Source organism: Seriola dumerili, unplaced genomic scaffold, assembly GCF_002260705.1.
Source record: "Seriola dumerili isolate Sdu_G_001 unplaced genomic scaffold, Sdu_1.0 BDQW01000116.1, whole genome shotgun sequence".
NCBI classification, from domain to species: domain Eukaryota; kingdom Metazoa; phylum Chordata; class Actinopteri; order Carangiformes; family Carangidae; genus Seriola; species Seriola dumerili.
Window position 1 is genome coordinate 2,515,390 of NW_019174371.1, and position 16,798 is coordinate 2,532,187.

The 16,798-nt window shown below is 43.8% G+C and overlaps 1 protein-coding gene across 1 annotated transcript; it reads right to left on the reverse strand.

Moving 5' to 3' along the window:
• Positions 1-4,666: 4,666 nt before the first annotated feature.
• On the reverse strand, positions 4,667-16,600 carry LOC111223843 (matrix metalloproteinase-14-like). The gene is made up of 10 exons (XM_022748128.1): positions 15,960-16,600; positions 8,816-8,964; positions 8,581-8,703; positions 8,086-8,393; positions 7,451-7,612; positions 7,023-7,180; positions 6,801-6,939; positions 6,506-6,656; positions 5,293-5,408; positions 4,667-5,182 (listed from the first exon to the last, which is right to left on the reverse strand). The coding sequence occupies exons 1-10, from the start codon at positions 16,056-16,058 to the stop codon at positions 4,686-4,688; spliced, it is 1,902 nt and encodes a 633-aa protein (XP_022603849.1). The 5' UTR covers positions 16,059-16,600; the 3' UTR covers positions 4,667-4,685.
• Between the last annotated feature and the right edge of the window lie 198 nt (positions 16,601-16,798).

The following is a 16,798-nucleotide window of genomic DNA, read 5'->3' on the forward strand; positions in this document are numbered from 1 at the left end:
TGATTCAAGTCCTGTTGGGAGGTGGGTTCGAAAATGAACAAATGTGAATGTGAAACCGCCGTCCAAACGTCTGTGACTGACTGCTGTGTATGTTCACCTACATGCAGCCCGGAGAGGCGTCGTTCCAGCTCGGGGAGGAGACTACAAAACTTTTCACAGTCCAAGGGGGTTGGTTTGAAAGACACTTGCATTTACCAGGCGTAAGTAGGTTTAACTAAAAGACTAAATCAAATTGCATTATGGGAAGTGGATCCACCACTTTTGGAGTTTGTAAATCGGGATATCTTGGCTTGTGCTGCATCAACTGTGAATGTTCTTTTTTTAAATCTGTCTCTCACATGTAATATTAAATTGATGGGTAAGCCCTTTAAGAAGTGATAAGTCAGCAGACATGCTTATTTATATAAGTTGAAAATATGGCCTGATGGTGCTACATTAATAAATGTCAATCCTCTTTTTGCCAGATGATTTCATTCCAGTCCCTCACGTTTGTCCTGGAAACATTTTGGCCACAAACAAACAAAAGGCAATGACATCACCTCCTCTCCTCGGCGGAGGAGCTGAACACCGCAGCGAGCTCCGGCCCCGCACATCCTTAACCTCTGCATGTCTTTTTAAGTTGTGTGAGAGTAAGAGAACACGGGACGATGGCAAAACCCTCTGCTCCTGTTTGTTGTATCAGTGCTCGGTGCAGGATGTGGCAGAGCTTTAACTGATGCAAATGAAAACCATGTGTAACCTATATAGCCGCTCACCAGTTCCCCCTAAGAAATGCAGCTTTCCACCATCCCACATCCTTGTTACCAGGCAGAGCGCAACACCAACTGTTCATCATTCTCTTTTTCTTTCCCTTTTTTTCTTTTTTATGGGAAGGTTACTCGGTCTTCTCTCTGAGGTTGGTCCTGCAATTACTGTATTATATTCGTTTTGGCCATTACGAGACACAATAGCCAAGAGCAGGACTTCCCCTATTGGGAAGTTTCCATTCATCAGCCTGCAGGCTACACACATACCAACTGAAACAGGCACAGGAAGTGTCCAGCACAGAGAAAAGACAAGAAACATAAAAGGAGCTAGCTAATGATGTTTGGTGAGTAGAATTTAACTTAGAGAGATAAAAATGTTGAGAATAGCTGATGTGAGTGTATGTTTGTATCCCAGACTTTGTAAACAAGAGGATACACAAAAGTAGCACTGGAAATCAGGACTAGAAAATGACCATTTCAGTTATCTGGGTGAAATGTGAGAGCCAGAGGAGTGGAGATGGCTGGAAGAGGCTGGAACATGGTGGTGTAGTCCTTTGTTGGACTTTGTAAAAAAAAAAAAAAAAAAGAAGTGAGTCATTTCGCAGACAGTGAAGAAAAGCTCTCCAGTTACACACAGAGAAGAGAAAAGAGAGGACTGTGGGGAGGAATTATGCTGAGGCGATTCTTTTTTTTCTTTCTTTTTTTTTTTCACTCTGCAGAATCAGCTGTGGGAGACAGAAAACATCAAGTTGTGACCCACAGCTAAATTTCTGACTTGTGTGCAGGTCACAGAAACGAGTGGAGCGAGGAAAAACATCGTGCACACACACACAGACGCGCACTGAAAGCTGCCGAGGACAGAGAAAACTCACGGTTCTTTCTTTACGCATCCTTTTCATTGGGACCCTCGATATATAGTTGAAAAGCCAATTAAACAGATCCAAACCGACTCCCATCCCCCACCCGCTCATTGCCATGTCCTGCTGTTTGTCTGGCCCACATGATGCAGTTGGAATTCCAGATGTTGCTCATGGAATTCTGCTCCATCTCTGGCCTCCAAATGTGACTTAACCCTCCTCACTCCTCCTTCATCTACTCCTCCTCCCTCCACTCGCCCCCCCACCCCCACCCCCCCGAAAAATCCTCGTGACTCCTCTCCCCAACCCCCTGCTCTTCAAAACACTGCAGCAAAGTGGAGACAAATGGGCGCCCTAAATCTTTTCGGCACAATAGGAAAATACCTCATCATTTTAATTGCATAAAGTCCCATTGCAGTAATCATAACATATCATAGAGACGCTGACCCCCACCCACTCGCTTTCTCTCGCAGTCAGTCATCTTTACAGTGGGCCTAATGTCTGTATGGCAGTTGTTCATTAGTGGGATCATTAAGGAGTGGGGAGACGCCTAGGTTTTCTGTTCTAGCTTTTATTGGCTCATGGTGGATGGGAGTGAACACATACACGGTGCATAATGCACAAATAAAAGCATTTATAGCTGTGCAAAACATGCATGAGAGCATGTTTGTATTACCATACTTGTGAGGACCTGCATTGACCACATTCAGCCACTGACCCCATGATGATATCTAAAATCTCTCCACTGTTTATCTAAATCCTAAATCCCAAACTCTCACCCTCGAAGAAAAGGTGTCCTCGCTTTGCATGATTTTCCCTCATCGTCCTTCTCTCTGGTCCTCATAAGTATGGACACACAAGAACACACACACACACACTTTCACTCCTTAGCCGTATAGCTGAGATATGTTTTCCTGCTGTGCAGCAATGGCTTTACACAATCGTCTTCATCCCTGTTTCTACTTAAGCTTTGGATCCAGTCCGTGTTTTCCGACCCAGTTTCTGGCCTGCCAGTTTCCGAGCCCCAGTAACACAGAGTGGTGCGGTCGGGGAGCAAGAAAGCTGGAGGTCCAGGAAGACTGGGGAAGACCAGATTGAGGAGTGATGTGATCAATATGAGTGGTAAAGGAGAAGAGTCTAGGTGAGAGCTGATTATTTGAGAGCAGTTAGTCCTAAGTTTAAATATTACTGCATTAAAGGAAGCAAATGACACCAGCAGTTAAAGGTCCCATATTTTACACTTTGCTGCAGTTTTGTTTGAAGTTTTGATATCTGTAATGAGACATATTTGTGGTTTTAAGAACCAAAAAGCATCTCAATATACTGTAGTTTTACAACTCCTCTCTCCCACTTCTCTCTGAAGCTCAAGCAAGAACAGGGAGTTTTGTGTCGGTCCCTGAGCCTCTCCTCTGATTGGCTGTCTGATGTCTGAGTGACGCACCAGGCCAACCTCAACCTTGTAGCCTACTACTGTAACTTGTTAAACTCACCAGTAAATGCAAATGACGATGTTCACTCGGCGCTGAAATGAGCCGAACATTACTATCCTTGGGAAGGTTGTGCAATGATATATTAGCTTCCTGACATCCAATGATTACGCAGCTGGCGTGCTAGGGCGGATGGCCGAGGGCAGTGACTGTATAACTGTGACATCACAAAATTACATTCGTCCCGGCAGCTCGTTTGAAGGCAGTTTTTTAATACATGGAATACGAGTGCGGTTTTTCATTTTTCCGCATTTCTCAGATTGAGCGTTATGATGCTTTTTCACAGTATTTATTTAACACCTCGACCTCCTTTATAATCAACAGACATGGGAATCTCACTTTTCTACAATATGGGACCTTTAAGAGAAAGATGGCAGAAAGAGAGAAGGATTAAGGAAATGGTTTACAAAGTGAAAATCAAAGCACAGAAAGCCTTTTGAAATTACTTTATTTTGTAAGAAAAGCTTAAAAGTATAAGTGAGTAAGGACACACACACACAATCTCATTGAGAAAAACTAGATCATTATCATTATTATCATCATCACTAGTATCATTATCATTGTCGTTAAACTACTTATAACCCCTGACTAGTAATGTAGCACCATGATTTGAAAACTGTAAACAAGTACAATGACAAAAAGGAGTCATTTTCAGATCGTCAATTTATTTTCATTTGAGATGGATTCAAGGTAAAAAAAAACAATCAAGTTTCAAGAATACATAACCCCCTTCCCCATTCACTGTCCCCACATATATAAAATTAAGGCCACTTTCAAAACTGTATGTCACTGTCCAGCAGGACTTTTTAATGACAATGTACAAAACACATTCTTTACACAGAGGACAACAACAATAATAGTAATAGTCATAATAATAATGACAACATCATTTATAATAATAATCAGCACTAGACATTGATATAAAAAAGGAAAAGACACAGTTGGATTTATTGTTTGACTCTGATACGAGCGCATCTCATGCTTCATAAGGAATAATGTTTTGTTTCCCTTTTATGGTCCATACTGGCTCTGACATGTTGCTTTACTGGAAGATTAAGAAACACAATGACTGTACCACTGTGGCTTCAAAATGTGTGTGTTTATGGGATTGCGTGCAAGTTTACGAGGGGGAAGAACGAACAAATCAAACACACTGTTTTGCTTACGCGAAGGAACATGCTAGAATGGGCGTCTTGATGATGCAGGTTCGAAGCGGAAATTCACAAGGGACACAAACACTGACCACTGACAAAAACTAAAAATAAGACATTGAAAAAGGCTAAACCAAACAGCAATGAGCTGGCGTCAGTTACCACGAGGAGAGAGGCAGAGAGAGAAGGGAGAGAAAAAAAATAAGTAAAACATGGAAGGATGGAGTGGTTGAGAGATAGAGCAAAAGGAATCTGGCAGTGGTAAAAATATTTTAAAATGCAAGTCTGGCGCTTTTTCCTTCTGCTCTTTCTCCTGTTTCACCTCTCTCTCTCTCCTGCTCTGTTATCTGTGTTTAACATTTCCTTCCAATTTTTTTTCTTCTTCTCTTTTTCTCTCCCCAGCTTTCACTCCCCTCCCCCCTCCCTTCCCTCCTCCTCCTCCGTCTACACCTTGTCCAGTAAAGATCGTTGGCAGTAGAGGAGTCGGCGTGGGGTACCGTACCGACGGAAAAACACCAAGGCTGCCAGCGTTGCAATCACACACACTAAGAGGAACAGCGGCACCACCACCGCCGCTGCCCCAGCTCCACCGCTTGCCCCTCCTTCCTCATCCACTTCAATAATGATCACCTCCGTATCCTTATCCTTGTCCGTCTCCGTCTCTCTCTCCCTTTCCCTCTCCCTCTCCCTCTCCCTCTCTCTCTCCCTCTCTCTGTCCCTCTCTCTATCTCTAGCTCTGTCCTTATCCTCCCGCTCCTTGTCTTTCTCCCTCTCCTTGTCCTTGTCGTGTCCGCCTCCGCCTCTTCCGCCATCGGTCTTGGGGTCTTCGTTGGGGCAGCCCATCCAGTCGCGAAGGGCTGATTTGGGGTATCCAGGCTCCACGCGCATCATCTGGTTGTTGAACTTCCAGTACTTGTTGGCTTTGTAGAAGTAGGTGTACGCTGACGGGTGGAAGAGAAACGTGAGAAATAAACCGGAAGTGAAAGAAGGAAGAAAAAAAAAAAAAGCAACTTCTACACGTATCGGCTCACACTAAGAAGTGAAAACATACCTTGATCTTTGCTCATGAAGGCTGCCTTGATGTTGTCAGGCACTCCCTGCCACACACTGACAGATTTCGGATAGCCATCGTCAACAGATCGTGAATCTTCGTTGAAACGGTAATACCTAAAATAAAGAATAAAAAAAGAGAGAGAGAGGGGAAAGGTAAAGAGAGCAACAGCTACGGTGAGTTTATGGTCACATTCAGATCCCCGAAAGACTGGACATGCACTTTGATTATAAAGACTCGAGACTTGACTTAAAGGACTTAAGGGTGGCTCTGACAAACTTAAGATTTTACTCTGTACGTCCCTCAAAGACTTTACTTGAAGCTTGAATTTGACTTGTCTCAAATGACGTGAGACCTGACAAGTTCGAGACATGACTTGGACTTACCTTCAAAGACTGACCTTAAAGACAGACTTGAAACCTGACTTGGAAACTTGGACTTGTCTCGATTAACTTAACACTCTTCCTAAAAGAATAATTACTTGACTTGACTCGGGCTTGTCTTGAACGACTTTAAACTTGACTCGAACTGGACTTGTTGTTGCCTTGAGACTTCTTTTGACAGACGTAAAACTTGACTTTGACTTGACCTAAAACATGTAACTTGAGACTTGTTCTGACAGAAGTGAGACTTGACTTGGATTCGTCCTAAGGAATTGTGACTTGACTTGAGATATGTTGTGACTGACTTGAAACCCGACCGGCTCTTCACCCCCAAAACTTAAAACACTGCTCCGAATCGCCGTGTGTGTTCCTGTTGGCTTGGCCGGCTACAAAATGGTCAGCCAAGAGTTTAAGTGTTGTTTACACAGAGGCAACACTTAAACTCCTCCAATAGGTCTGAAAAATCGAGGTGCCTTCATGGACTTTGTTTATATAGGTGGCTGTTTGCACTATGATAATCACTGACTGCTGCATCTTTTTTTATAACAATGACTACGGCTTAAATATAGGGAGGCGCAGCAAGCTATAAAGTTTAGTCAAGGTTTGTTTTCATGTTTAAATGAGAAGCAGGTTTTGTAACTCGGGGTAGGTGAGTGAGTCGGTGTGTTTGAACCTTATAAGGTCAACATTTAAACATACAGTATCTTTCGGTGAGCGTGACGCAAATGGATTTTCCTTGGAATCACTGCTTTATAAACATCAGAACAGTTTCTTCACGGCGTACACACACACACACACACACACACACATGTGCAATGAAGATGACTAACTTGTTTGCTCTGAAGAAGAATGTTTGTCCAGTTGGTGTGTAGTAGAGAGCAGAGTCTATTCGATCTCTGGGAAGTCCAGCGCCCATGTCCTTCAGATTCTTGGGGTAACCAGAATCCAGAATAGATTCGCTGAACACCCAGTACCTGTCCCCTGGAGAGACGGACGGACAGACAGAATGAGGCGGCGTGGGAACAAACGGACGCAGAAACAGAACCAGATGACGTATCTGCAAGACTTCGCCTGTTTGTCAATGACTATGACTTTGATGGGTCAGTATACTAAGGCCAGACTCACCTTTAAAGAAAACAAATTTCCCATCCTCCCTTTCAAAAGCAGTATTAATATGAGTGGGTAATCCCCTCCAGAAGTGACCAATCGGCATGGGGTATCCATCCAGCACGTGGTTGTTACGCACTCGCCAGAACCACTTATCCTGGAAGGGAAAGAGACAGAATTTAAAACCGTCCAACAGCCGAACTGTTACATCGAAGCTTCGGCCGTGTGAGGCGGGTTTACCTTGAACACAAACATTTCTCCTCTAAGGATGGCTATGGTGTCGAAGTGTCCGTCGCAGATGCTGGGGCCAAAGCGCGGCTTGTCCGGCGAATATGTGGGCTCCGGGTTGTAAGGCGAACGGGGTGTTACAGGAGGCGGCTGAGGGCCTGATCCAGACCCTATGTGAACAAGGACATAAGGAAGTTGTTTAGTTTTTAACATGCACTTACTGAAGTATCACAGTATCGCAGGGCTTTGGAGCAAAAGTCAGTTTACGTTTTGGACAATAATCAGTTTTTTACATGATTGGAAAGTTTTCTCATGTTTTATAATGAGATTTTTCGTTGTGTCACCAAAGCCCCTCAAGCTCAATACAACCAGAAAACAAAACAGATGAACAGCAACCTTTTCCGACAGCGGTTTGGACAATGACTTTGTTGATAACGTACCATAAAGTTGCTGTATGCCTCGGCGGTCGTCGTCAGGAAGTACGAAGTTTTCGGTGTCCATCCACTGGTAGAAAGGAGCCATGATGGCTGAAGGGTCATTGGAGTGCTCCAGACCCAGAGCGTGGCCCAGTTCATGCACCGCAACCAAGAATACATCATTTCCTGAAACAATATCAACCACAAAACATGATATAATGACCTTTTTTCTCTGGAAAATGAGCGTAAAGCAGGAGACGTGAAATAGAAAGGATTTTTATCCTTATGATTTACACAGCCGGAGTTTCCTCATTTTAAAGTGACTCAAAAGCACGCAATTACCTAAAAAAAATCTACCTTACCTAATAAAATGTGCAGCTGCAGGTCATGTGAAAATGTGTTTCTGACTCAAACAGCTGACACTGCAAAGCTGTGTGTTTTCAGCAATCCAGAAATAAACACTTCTCCATTTCTGCAATATCAACATCACCCGGGGGCGACTCACTCCCTTAAATGTACTTGAACGAGACTGGACGTGCCGCTGCCTGCGTTTCGCTTGGGACAGCAAAACAAACAGAACCTGACTCCCAACATGCAAAGTCACTCCCACCGTTTGAGCTTCTCCTGCGTTGTGTTTATCAGTTTCAACGCGGCCTTACCTGACAGATCCCGGTTTCCAATCGTCCACGGCTCAGCGGCGTCAAAGTGGGTGTCTCCACCGATGCCATTGCCGGGGAAGTAGGCGTGTGCCAGGAAGCCTCCCTCACCGTCGAACGGGCTGCTGTCGCCGTGGAAACCCTCGGCAAAGAAGATCATGATGTCGGCAAACTCCTCTACCTTGTCCCGTATGTAACTGTAGGGGATTTCCCGGAAATGGAGAGGGGTGATGCTCTCCCACACCTTGAAGGCCCTCCTGATGGCCTCATGGGTCTCGTACTCACCCACCTTTGGGGTGTAGTTCTGTATACTGGAGAGTGTTTACGAAAGGGGGTGGGGGGGGTAAAGAAAAGAGTAATTTTCACTTCATAGGAAAACATTTTCAGTTGCTCAATATAGTTTGGGTTTTCTGACATTGCATCACACTAATCATAGTGTAAGAATAGCTTCAAGTCCTATTCCCTCATGCCTCTGCAGATGCATCGCTGTTGACTCACGAGAAAGTGACTTCATTCTTGTTCCACTTCAGGCCCTGGATGGCGTATCGCTTCCTCCTCAGGTTGCTCTTCAGCTCAGCACCAAACTTGTCTGGCACTCCGCAGCGCGGCCGCCTCATGGCCCTGCCAGACACAAGACATAACTCCGCTCACAACAAGGTAAAATAAAAAAAAAGTAGCTTTTGTTAGTTTGAGCCAAGCTCCGTGCAGAGTGCAGCTGTTTGACGATGCTCACTCGACGGTCTTGTCATCGAAGGTGCCGGTGACGGTGAGGCCGTAGAACCTCTGCATGGCAGCGACGGCTGAGGAGACGGAGTGAGGGGAGCGGAGGGCGTGGGTCCTCAGGTCCCCCGGGGGCAGGTAACCATACTGCTGCAGCCATGACTGAGGAGCAAAGCAAAAAAAAAAAAAAAGGAGAAGCATTGCAAAATGAGTCAAAAGGAAACTCCAGTATGTAGAAAGAAAACAAGTTTAAATTAGAGACAGACACAAAAACGCTTCCTAAGTCACCTGATGTTTGTTGGTGATTCAGGATAAACCAACTGTCTGGTATGATGTTGACTATCAGATGCAGTGACAACAAGTTCAGGATGTTTTTTGCGCGCTCGCAGCAAAAAACACATTTCTCACTGACAGCGAAAATAAGCTCTTAAATAATGTCTCTCTGTGTTTTGCTGCCTTGTAGCCAGCGAGAGCAACATCAGTTTCAAGCACCTGGCACGTCTCCATTTAATGACTACACACAAAAGCTATTCAACCATCAACATTCGGCTCTCCAGCGAGCACCGTACTTAATTGAAGCTCAGGTCAACATGAAAGAACACTGCCAAGTTTAAGCCCCTAGAAAAACTTCAAACAAAGCCAGTTTAGGTTTCAATAAAAAACCAGAAACTGGAGGAGGAAATCCCCCTCACAGAGTTAAAGATTAACTTCAGTTTCAACATTGACGTTATCCTGTGGCCACTTGTTGCAGATTGTGATGGTTATAACTAAAGTCACTGAGTTTGTACATGATGAAAGCGTTTGTTTAAACCATTTTCGAGCACATATTACGATGGTCACCGAGTTCTTCGGTGATCCGGATCCCTCAGCCTCCGCTATGATTGACCTTACTTTCCCCTGGAAACCCATTTCGCTGCGGTGCTGGTTTGACATCTGGATCGGTGCCAGCGGCTTCGTGCCGCACCTCTCCCACACAGCTTCTCCTCAACTCTTTCCCTCTCGAACTAGAGCTGAAAAATAACACTGAGGCTATTGTGAGTGCAGTGAAAACTGAGACCACTTTGATATTCTGCTGCACACAGTCACTTTGTGAGCGTGTAATGCACTTTTAGGATGTGTTTTATTGTTTGGATACAGTATAAACTCGACCGATTAAAGTTTTTTAACAGTGACTTTTTTGGAGAGTGAGTTTTTTTTTTCCTTTGCACGGTAGAACTTGATGTGATCTATTATTATAATGATTCTACATTTTGTGTAGTTTGGAAAAGCCACAGTGGTAGAGGGTGTATGTGCTGAGAAGGCGAGTAAGAGAGAAGAGAGGAAGGTAGGGAGTGTCCCAGGGTGAGACTCAGGCCTTGGGCAACCTCAGCCAATGTCTCCAGTCAAGCAGCAGCGTCAGTCAGTAATTTAACTGGGAATTTCTTCCGAGTCGCATCCAAACCTCAAAGACAAACTCTTCCCCCACGTCCATGTCTCTGTCTTCGCCTCGTCACTCCTCCCCTTCTCTCTTCTCCTTCATCCCTCTCTTATGGAAAACCCAGAGACTTGAGGGTAAATACTTATGAACAACCACACCCAGAGCCACTAGATTATTCCTGTTTATCTGTTGCTAATAGTCACTGAATACAACGAAGGTAAAAACACGTCTCTTTTCCACTGAAGCAAACATAGATTATCTAAATACGTGCTCAGGTCTGTAGGTTTACGCCTGATGATACTTGCGTGAAAAAGCCCTGATGGTTATCCAGCCTTGCACTCGAGCTTGGGCAGCAGTGAATGGCAGCTCGGGAAGCTCTTGAAGGTCTAATCTCTCCCTCTCTGTCTTCTGGAGACATGGAGGTCTCAGTGTTTAGACTTCACCCCTGAATGAGCCCTTTCTGGTTCTGACTCACCCATGCAGCTCTCAGCGGACACATAAAGACTCACTGTTTGCCACTGTTACAGCACATCCACACAAGCGGGAAAGAGAGGAGCGGCGAGGAGGGAAAGATGGAGGCTAGTTACATCTAAAGGTTGTAATTAAGAGTCATAATGAGGCTCCTGCAGTTTGTGGGTCTTCTAATAATTATTAACGTCGGTTTCCCTCTCCTGAAGTTAAACTTTAGCGTCTCAGACCTGGATGTATTTCACTGTGAATATAAGAAAGGGGGTTTTTAAGGCCTGATTTGACACATTCACTTTGTTTTCTTTCGTACAGATTCCTCCCTCTGCCCTGAGCTCAGTCAAAAGGCTGCTGTTGAATGACACCGAACACTTGTTTTAACTATAAGGCCCCTCGCGCCTCTTTCACGAGTCCCTCAGGTGACTTGACAAAGTCTTATTCACCGTCACACTCGACTATTTTTGACCACACTAATGGGCTGAGTAACTAAAGCGGCAGCAGGAAGAGGAAATGGTCACTATTTACAGTGGCATAGGAGATGACTTCAAGCTTTTGATGTAGACCAGTGGTTCCCAGACGCCCCCCACACACACACACACACACACACACACACACACACACACACACACAGATGAACTCACGTGATTCATACTTATTCAGCTTTTCTAACCATCTCCACTGTTTAACCATTACATTTCCTTTTTTTATCCCTTACTTAGAGCTAACTAGTACAGCTGCTTATCCATCACTCTTGGCTAACTTTAATCCTCTGCTTGCTCGCTATTTTTCCGCACTTTTTGTTTTTTCACTTACAGCTGATATGAGAGATGTTGTTTTCATTCAATTCATTTCTCTGAATTAGTTGAGCTACACTAATGCTACCCTGCGTTAGCGCTGGGGTACAGAGTCTACGGTTGGGATGTAAGAGACTTTAAACTGCTGTATGGAAGCGTTTTTAGGGTCGAAGTCAGTCTTGATTTCTTGATTACGAGCAGTCGGACAGAGAGAAGCACAGAGCAAAGGGACTTTCAGTAAGTCCAACCCAGGATTTTGAGGTCAAGGGCGCAGCTCGCTCGTACGCGGCGGTGTGAGTTTATTGTTTAATGGAAGATCTACAGAGAATCAAACAGCGGTTGCTATGGATGTCAGTGGGCAGAGCGCTCATTTTACATAGGATGAGAAAAGGAGAAGGAGGGATTGCGTTTCAGAAAAGAAAGAGAGTCAGTTGTTCCGTTCGGTGAGGGCCAATGGAAAGAAACTCTGGTCAACAGCGATGGGAGTCCAACTGATGCATGCTGGGTATACAACACACACACACACACACACACACACACACACACACACACACACACACACAGCTCCTCATTACACATCCACTCACTCTGTCCAGAGAGCTGCACTATTATGTCAGATGATTCATAAACGTATGAAATTATAGCTCCCAATTCATTTGTAGCAGCAGTTATTGGCTGTTAGCGTGTGATTTCTGTGTGGTTGTGTGGTTGTGTGAGGGAGTTTGTGTGCGTAGGTACATTAAGTGCAACGCATTAAAACCAAACCTTTTTAACTCTTTCTCGCTGTAGGAACGTTTGCCTGAAGCTTGTGCTGTTCCTTTAGGAAGACATTTAGGACATCTCTAAACCTCCCCCCCGGCTCCTCAGCACACATCTAGAGCGTGTGTTTGTGTGTGTGTGTGTGTGTGTGTGTGTGTGTGTGTGTGTGTGTGTGTGTGTGAGTGTGAGTGTGAGTGTCTGTGTGTAATCCCCAGCTGCTGTCTATTAAAACAACCCCTCTCTGGCCAACAACAATAAGACCTGGTGAAACAAGAGTGGAAAAACACGCGTCTCTGCCAGTATCATTTGACTAATAAGTCAATCCCGAGCAAATCTCAATGACATGATTTTGTCTCTGGAAAAAAAAAAGAAAAAAAAAAGACATTTCTCTAAAATTTTGCTCCTCGCTTTCTTTATGTCGGAAATTAGGTAATGACTCTGTGTATTACCTTATTTCCTGTAACACCTCCTATCTTCCCTGGGGGACTTTGCCCTCAGGCCACCCACTGATGACCATCAGGATGTGGCTTTGTCTGTAAAGTACGCACCCCTCCTTCCATCCTTCCTCCTCCCCCCTCTCTCCCCCTTCCTCTAATTGACTAGTCAGACAACAAGATGGGACTTGTAAAGTTACCAGTTCAACCAATTCAGTTTTCTTCTTCCTGTCAGGAGCAGAAGAAGAGACATACATTCACACAGGATGTGTGCATGACGGCTATGATTCACACCCTGTCCCATTCAGCTGGTAATTCCTTCAGTTTCCGACTGTTCTTTTCCCAGATTGCATCATTCCCGTGGCCACAATGCCGTCCTTTCTAAGCATCAACAGCCTCCTCACTGTTCTCCCTGTCTCGCCTTCATCATCTCATGTCATGTCCATTTTTCTTGCTTTGTAGTCAGTGACCTCAGCTTGTAGCCATTCCCGTGTGCGTGTGCACAAGAGAAGATCTGTGGCCACACGGGAGAAGATGTGTGTGCGTGTAACAGGCAGGTGGCCGCTGACACACCAAGGTAAACCAGCTGCCCACTTCCTCTCTCCGCCGCAGACCACAGGAAGTGACCGACTGTTTATCTCATCGACACAGACACACTGACCAACATGCAACCACTCACTTAATTAGACTCGGTGTTAATTGAAGCACAAACATCCTACTCAGTAGCTGAGCTGCACCGACACTGGTGACTTTGTGGGTTTGTGGAGGCAACAATATGAGATCACGGACATCCGCAATCTGAATGAAGAAAATAAAGACAAAGGAAGCCGTGGTTTTTTAAGATGATCATAAAACAGAGGAGGTGAATCACTGAATAAATATTAACTTAATATAAACTCTCCACAGTTCTTCAGGCCAAACTTCCACTTCAACTGAAACTCATTCACCAGACAACACTTCCAGTTTCTCTTTTGAAGACATTACACATGCTGATGCTGCTGATGATATAAAATGTTTTATTTATATATATATATATATATATATATATATATGACTCAACCTATTTACAACGTCTAAAATAACTTGTAACTCATCTCCACGTTTCAGTTTCTACATTCAATTCACAGTTTTTAACTGTTACGCTCTGGAACAACCTTCTTTATTCTTAGGCTTCTCGCACTGGCCCCTTTTGTTGATATAAAAAATGGGTCAGACTTTGTTTAAAGTGCTACATCTGCACAACATGTTCAGTCTCATTTATGTTCTCCAGTGAAGCCTAGAAGCTGCGTAGCTTGCTCCATTAAATATTTTGAACTTGTACTGGAATTGGAACAAAGAGGAGTCGGGGCATTGCGAATTCAAGTGACGCCATGACGTTTGTTATTATAACATGAATTATGTTTATGTGGTTTCTTGCTCAAAAATCTTTGCCACAACTATGGGTCACAGCAGGAGATTAAAAATGCTTTTTATTGTGGAAAAACGTGCACTTTGTGTTACGTTATTCTCTAAGGATTAAATTATTATTGATTATTAACACTTCAAATTGTTGATTAAAGACATTCCTTGAAATCTGCTTACCAAGTAGCTAACAGCCACTACCTGGATTTACTGTATTAAAGTGGCTCTAACATACAGAATGTATTTTAACGTTTTAATTTACAGATAAAAATTTAAAAAGTATTTCTTAATTACTCTTTGGCCTGTTGTGCTCTGGTGTTTGTGTATTACTGATGTAAACAAACCTTTAACAGCACCAGAACATATTGATTGACATATATAAATGTCAGGTTGTGCTAGTTTGTGTAATAACATTTAAATGTGACGGCAGGTCCTGTGTTTTGACTTATGGCGGTGAGACGACTCTTCTGTTTACATTTTACAGATTGGGCTTTTAATTTGACGGTCTAATGTAGGTCAGCGGAGTTAGCTCAGCTTTCTTCCATTGGCACAGCTGGAAATATAATTCCATAGTGATGATTAGAGACGTTTGGCGCCACTGTGTGATCTCACGAAATCATTTAGGTCTCTCGACTCACACACACACACACACACACACACACACAGGGTGTTTACTAATGATGCTGAAGGAAACAGGTGTGTAGGGCTATCATAACAAAGTCACTTCCTGCGACATTAACGCAGAACTTCCTGACCCTGTAGTGACTGTGGGGATGGAGGATTTGCTGATGCTGCAGATAGAAAAGATCAGAATGTAACCAAAAAGAAAAAAGGAAAACATGAAAGTACAGAAAAGAGCAAATCAGAGCAAAAAAAAAAAAGAAAAAAAAAAGAAATCTAAGCTAAATCCTCTTTTATATTTAACACTACTTAGTCCTGGTGCTTCATCTTAGTGGGTTATCGAAAATCTTTAATGTACAGAACTAGAGTTCAAACTGTGGCGAGTGTTTTTCCACAGCTGCCCGTGGCTGAGATGCTGCAGAACCTCTCAGATTGTAAAACCCACCTCGCCCGAGTCCGCTGAGCCATAACTCAGGACAGATGTCAACAATTACATCTCCCCATCCCTCTGAATATATCTGTACCCACAACTCTCAACCCCCCTCCACCTCCAGTCCCACAAAAATTGCCTCTGTCTCTGTCTCTGCCCCGACCACAATACAAGCTCATGCATTTCTCCTCATTTGCGTTTTCTCTTGCTCCCCTTCTGCTTTTGCCCTCTCAGCATTTCTCAGTGTTTTCATGAGCGCTATCATCATTATGGGCTGCTTCCTCTAACCCAGGGTCAAATCCCTTCCCATGTTCCTGTGCCAACACCAGACAAATGTAGAAAATGATTCTCCATCCCGGATGCACAGTTTTAACTTATGGTGTACTGGTTTCGTTCAAGGTAAAACAAAACATAAGTACATCATTATGGGCAGGATCATGAAATACTAAATCTTCTGTCCAATTAGAGAATCTTTTATTCAAATTAGTAACAGGAAAGATCATTCAGTCTTACATATGGATACGAAGAATATATCTCAGTTTACTCATAAATTAACTATTCTATATCTTCTTAACTCTTATCCTACAGCTTTCTTACATTGTCCTTTATTTTGCTTTATTCTTCAAGTCTGGATTTATTTATCTTACTTTCTTCCTCATGTCTGGATTTATTTATCTTTATTCCTTTATTCAGGGTTTATTTATCTGGCTTTTACTCCTCTGTTCTGCATTTATTTATCTGACTTTATTGCTATAGATTTATTTACCCGTCTTGTGTTCATCAAATCTTGGTTTATTTGTCTGTCTTTAACCCAGTATTCTGGATTTATCCCTCACCTCTGGATTGACTTGTCGCTCTGTCTCTCCCTGTGCGCTCAGCTCCCACACCACCGCCAGCAGCAGCAGTAGGACAAGCGATTTCAGCTCCAGTGCCATCACTTGACTCTCCAAAAAACAGTAAAAAAAAAAAAACAAAAAAAAACAGATCTGTGTGGCAGATCTCCTCGTAACACTTCTCACAGTCTTCCCCTCGCTATTTGTCAAAACATTATCTGTGAAAACTTATCCCATAAACGAAAGTCCTTGGCGCAACCGAGACCGACTTGGCGCAAAGCGCAAAAAGTTTTCCCGAAGATGTGCAGCAGTGAGTCTCTGCAGCTTATTACTTGTTACTTAAACCACGATAGGTATTTGTCCGGTCTGTGCATTCTTCTCGCGCTTTGGTGAATTTTAACCAAATTATCGGACGTTGCTGGAAGCAGGAAGTCAGAGAGGGGGGCTCTGGAGCTGCAGGCTGTGCGTACTTAATGTCCAAATTCGGCTCGCGCTTTGCTCCAGATGTTGCAGCCGACTTTGTTTTCATGAAGCAGTCTTAACTCCTCGCTGTCCTCTCTCTGTCCTATCCTCCAGTCGGCTTATTTTGATCCCCTCTCCTCTTCCCTTCTCTCTCCCTGCTGCAGACGTGGTAGTTTGATACTCCCCGGAGACCTTTAGCTGGAAAGTAGAGGGTTGTAAACCTCCCCCTCCTAAATCAGCCCGCCCCTCTGACATGGAGGGCTGGAATCAACTTGGTGACCTTGGCATTAGACTTGGCACGGTTACCCCTTGTCCTTAGGCGATGATTAAATGCCTTAATGCTCCCTAAAATGCATGAAGATGTTAGTATTTACAGAGAA